Source organism: Ovis canadensis, chromosome 25 (assembly GCF_042477335.2).
Source record: "Ovis canadensis isolate MfBH-ARS-UI-01 breed Bighorn chromosome 25, ARS-UI_OviCan_v2, whole genome shotgun sequence".
Lineage (NCBI taxonomy): Eukaryota > Metazoa > Chordata > Mammalia > Artiodactyla > Bovidae > Ovis > Ovis canadensis.
The window spans coordinates 23,425,858-23,431,233 of NC_091269.1; the positions used below are offsets into that span (position 1 = coordinate 23,425,858).

The 5,376-nt window shown below is 42.8% G+C and overlaps 1 protein-coding gene across 1 annotated transcript; it reads left to right on the plus strand.

The window, feature by feature from the left end:
- Positions 1 to 677: 677 nt before the first annotated feature.
- MAP10 (microtubule associated protein 10) lies at positions 678 to 4,462 on the plus strand. Its single transcript, XM_069572632.1, has one exon. It carries the CDS (start codon positions 1,466 to 1,468, stop codon positions 4,190 to 4,192), a length of 2,727 nt encoding a protein of 908 aa, XP_069428733.1. The 5' UTR covers positions 678 to 1,465; the 3' UTR covers positions 4,193 to 4,462.
- Positions 4,463 to 5,376: the final 914 nt, after the last annotated feature.

Sequence of the window (5,376 nt, forward strand, 5' to 3'; positions counted from 1 at the left end):
AAGAGATGGAAATACCAGACCACCTGACCTGCCCACTGATAAATCTGTGTGCAGGTCAAGAAGCAATAGCTAGAATGGGACATGGGACAATGGACTGGTTCCTAATTAGGAAAGGAATATGTTTAGGCTGTATATTATCACCCTGCCTATTTAACTTATATGCAGAGTACATCATGCGACATGCCAGGCTGGATGAAGCACAAGCTGGAATCAAGATTGCTGGGAGAAATATCAATCACCTCAGATATGCTGATGACACCACCCTTATGGCAGAAAGTGAAGAACTTAAGAGCCTCTTGATGAAAGTGAGAAAGCGGAGTGAAAAACCTGACTTAAAACTCAACATTCAGAAAACGAAGATCATGGCATCTGGTCCCCGCACTTCATGGCAAGTAGATGGGAAAACAACGTGACAGACTTCATTTGGGGGCGCTCCACAATCACTGGAGATGGTGGCTGAGCTGATGCCGGAAAGACTGAAGGCAGGAGGAGAAGGGGACGACAGAGGATGAGATGGTTGGACGCCATCATGACTGGATGGACATGAGTTTGGGTAAGCTCCGGGAGTTGGTGATGGACAGGGGAGCCTGGCGTGCTGCAGTCCATGGGGCCGCAAACAGTTGGAGACAACTGAGCTTTGGACCTGAACTGAATGATAGTTTTAGTCCTAGTTTTTTTCTTTCTTCTTTTTTTTTTTTTTTTAAGGAATCTCCATGCTGTTCTCCATAGCAGCTGTATCAGTTTGCATTACCACCAACAGTGTAAGAGGGTTCCCTTTTCTCCACACACTCCAGAATTTATTGTCTAGATTTTTCTGATGATGGTCTTTCTGACCAGTTTGAGATGATACCTCATTGTGGTTTTGATTTCCATTTCTCTAATAACGAGTGCTGCCTTAGTTTTGATGTACTGAAATCATTAACATAACTCTTCTACACCTGGATGCCTCATTGGCGATGTGCCCACACTCACTGCCTGTGTCTCAGCGCCTCCTCACTAAGACAGAGCCCTCCATGCCACTTTAGCCCCATATCCTTATCTTTTGGGTAACCAGCAGCCCAGAAGGCCGGCTGTGGACAATTAGCTGACTTTCTTTAGCCTGGAAATTGGAAAGGAAGCCCTGGTTTACTTTTAATATTCCTGTGATGGATTTGACAGGCCTCCAAAATTGCATGGGACCTGTACTGATAAAACGTGACTCGAACAAAAAAAACATGCTTTTACTGCTCTCCCCACCCCGCCTCATTCATAGCTTCGGTATTATCATAAGCATTGTGTCAAGACAAATCTGGAACCCAACGACGTACAGTGAGAGGCCAAAATTCCCACAGCAGCCGCATCTCCGACAGGTCAGGGCGCCCTCTCAAGTCTCGCGAGAGAACAAGACAGGCACCGGGTTTTCCGTGTTTCTCGCGAGAACGAAGGACATCAGCTTTCAGCTCGTAGCGTCTCCGGGGCAACAGCAATGGCGTCCTCTGTGTCTGAGCGGCTCTTCTCGCTGGAGCTACTGATAGACTGGGTATGCCTTGAAGCCGGGCTGCCGCAGCCACCCGTGGTTGCGGAAGAGGAGCAAAAGGAGGAGGGAGAGGAAGTATCGCCGCCGCGGCCCTCGCGCAGCCTGTGCCCCGCGGTGGCCTTCCGCCTGCTGGACTTCCCCACGCTGCTGATTTACCCTCCCGCCGGCCCCGCCGCCCCCGCCCCGGAATCTCGGCCTGGCCTGGTTAGCTTCCGTCGCGGCAAGTCCTGTCTTTTCCGCCTGCAGCCCGCCACCCTGCACCGCCTGCTCCTTCGGACCCCGCTTTACACCTTGCTGCTCCAGCTGCCCCCGGGGCACCCGACCCCTGCCCCGCAGCTCCTGGGGGCCTGCAGCATCTCTCTGGCCGCGGCAGTCCACAAGGTCCTGGGGTCCGCCGCCCCCGGCAGCTCCCAGAGTCATCGGGGAAGTTTCCCGCTGTGTAACCAAGACGGGGAGCGGATTGGGGACATTGCCCTGTGCTACCGCCTGAGTGATCTGGGTAGCAGCTTGTTGGGCCATCTGGAGCGGCCAATCCCTTCTACAGGAGGTGGAGTGGAGGGTATGGAGGTGCAGAAATCAGTGGAGGTCAGCTCCCAAACCTGGCAGGAAAACCAGCAGCTGCAGCAGCCAGACTCAGAGCAAAGCCCAGGAGATGCTGATAAGCCTCTGCTGCATGTAAAAATCTCAAGGGCAGGGAAAGATTTGAAGGGAAGAGCTTTTCATAGCAACGCTGACTCTGATTACGCGGATTCTATGGAAAATGGCAAAACCAGCTCCGTTATGTGTTCAAAGGGTAGCAGTGAGAGGAGTATTAGCCCCCCAAATCAGGAAGGCACAGAGGTGGAACTTGAAACTAACATAATTTGCCCTCCTCCTCTGTATTACACTCATTTGACTCAAGAAAAGACACCCCCTAAACAGGGTAAAATTACCATTGAGGCTCAAATTAATGCACCTGAGGAATGGGATGATGGTACTCTTCTGAAGGAAAACCTTGTAAATTCCCCAACACATACTAATCCTCCAGAACATACAAATTCTGTAACAGGTGAGAGTCGTCCAGTGCTTATAAATCCTGCACACGTTCAGGATACAGGCGCAAGTAATCAAACTACAGACCATCCTGCAACTGAACAAAATAGAATTAATACTATAAGGCAACTGCCTTTGTTAAATGCTTTGTTGGTTGAATTGTCCTTGTTATACAACCAACCCATGGCAAACCCTACTCATATACATCCTCACTTAGCCTGGTTATATAGAACTGAGGATAAGTCACCAGAATCTTCAGTGAAATCCACCTGTAAATCTGAATCTAAAAAGGATAAGCTTTCTGTGGGGGAAAATGAGAAGTCAGTGAGTCTTCAGTATAAAAAGAACCAAACTGAAAACCTTAAGAAAGGTAAATATTTTGAAAAGAAAGGTGGTGCCCCCCAGAAAAGAGTTTCCAGGGGAAAACTACTTTATGGCTTAACAAACACACTTAAACTACGTTTAAAACAAACAAATCCTGATATGTTAGTAGAGTATGAAAAGATAGAACAGTCTAGAAAAATGCAAACACAAATGTTAGGTGCAAACCTCAGAATTCCATCATCCAAAGTTAAGATACTAAGCTTTGCTGAACTGTATCAGAAGCCACATGAACTGCCTAAAGATAAGTGTTTAGAATCAGATGCATCTTTCGCTGAAAATAGCAATACCTCAAAGCAAATCAGTGTAGTTGTTGATGACCCTAGCACAACCAAAGAAGCGGAACGGAAATGTGCAACTGAAAAGACAGTTGATTGTGATGAAAATAGAAGCAATAATGGTTTGGGGGGAGAAATTTTGAGTCCTGCAAATTCTGTTGTCTCAGAAAGGTTTATTTGTACAAATATTTTGGAAGGAAAAGTGAAAGTCCAAAGTCCAGGTGTTTTCCAGCAGGTTGCAATAGTTGACAGAATTGTAGTAGATAAAGAAATAGATGACAAGCAGGTCAAAATCACTGGTGACGACATTCTAACTGCTGATATCAATGAAAAGAATCCAAGTACAAGTAGTTGCTCTGAAAGCATCTCAGAACTAAAGTATTCAGATGACTTCACCAGTCCTTGCTCTTCTGAAGACACCAGCAGAATTTTACGAGCTTGTGATAGCAGTCCAGGGACAGAAAATCCAAAACACAATCAACGTACAAGCAAATCCAGTGAAACAAGATTGTCCACAAGGAAAAACAGCAGTGAAAAGAGTTCTATTCTTAGCCCACCTTTTTCAGCTGGATCTCCAGTACTCTCATATAAAAGATTCCCTGTTTCAAAGACTCAAGATAAAAGTTTGGAGGAATCATCTTCCAGTGACTTCTCTTCATCACACTGGACTGAGGAAAAAGAGAACCAGAGAGGCCAAAGCAGTATGCATAACTCTAAAGTTCTAAAGCGGGGTTGTAACATCTGGGCTAAACCTGAAGCAAGAAGAGGTTGCCAGTCCTCGGAAAAAAGCCGGTCACCTCGGACCTCTCAAGTGAGTTCTTACCTGCCTTCTAATCTGTCGGAACTAGAACTTAATGTCCTGGATATCAGTGCCTTAGATCACTTTGAAGAAGACAGTGATGACCTTGGTTCACTAAACATTTCCAAGCAATGCAAAGATATTTGTGAATTAGTAATAAACAAACTTCCAGGATATACAGTGTAAAAATATGTGCTTTTAAATAACATTGAATTTGTTTTATAATCTATGTGTACTGTTAGTGAAATAATTTTAATAGCTGTATATAATTTTTAGTACATAAATTTATGTAAATAATTCTTTTTCAGAATATAAGTGTTTGTCATTCCTTTGGGGTCTAAGTAAGATTCTGCCACTAAATCTGACAAGATTGATCCTGAGATGATCTTATAACATAAGTAAGATTTAAGTTGTTTAATCTTATAAAAATAAAAGTATCTTCCTAAACTGACCCTATTAAAGTATCCTAAAGCTGACTTCATTCACACCATTGAAAACAGAAGGCTAGATAACAAAGATACCTTCACATTTTAATGGGAATAAATTGTTTAATGGATATAGAAGACTTACTGTATGAGACACAGAAAGGTACAAAAGAATTTAGGGTGTAGCTACTGCAGTTATAAGGGATTAATGTTTTATTTAGACATGAATTCTTCCAGGAACCATACACATTCCATATCTCTAATAGGTGAAATCCTTTTTATACTGTCATAGTGCTCTGTGTGCTTTTTTTAAAACCACAATTTGTGTGGCTACTTGATTAATGTTCATCTTATGCTAGACTTAAGTTCTGTGATTGAAGGGACCATGTCTGTTTTGAGCAGCAATATGGTCTTAGTGTCTGGCACAGTCTCTGGCATATGGCTGGGGTGCAATAAAAGCATTTGTTGAACAAATAAGTGATGACCGTACACTTAACATACCTAACGAGAGGGATTAGAATTAAGCAGTAAAACAAGCAGAAACCTAAAAAATATCGTTCTTGGATACTGCTTATTTAACTATAGTATTTTCGTTTTGCTGAAACACCGTTTGGTGTTCTCTGAAGTATTGGAGAAGGGAGCTAAAAAAGGTGTCTTCCTATACAGTTTATTGTATAGAAATTCAGTTTATTGTCATTTCAGCTTGTTCAAGTTATTTTTAATGTATGATAGTTTATTTCTATGAAATCTAGTGATCATTTCTTTATAATTTCTTCCATTGGTTTTATATTTAGATCTTATTCTGTGTGCAGATATTTACATGTGTTTTCTTCTGTGTTATATTTAAATTTTATACTTAATTTTTAATATAGCTAATACTTTTGGATATATGAGGTGAGGCCCTAATTTTCCTAAGTAATCAAATAATTATGTAGGTATTATCTT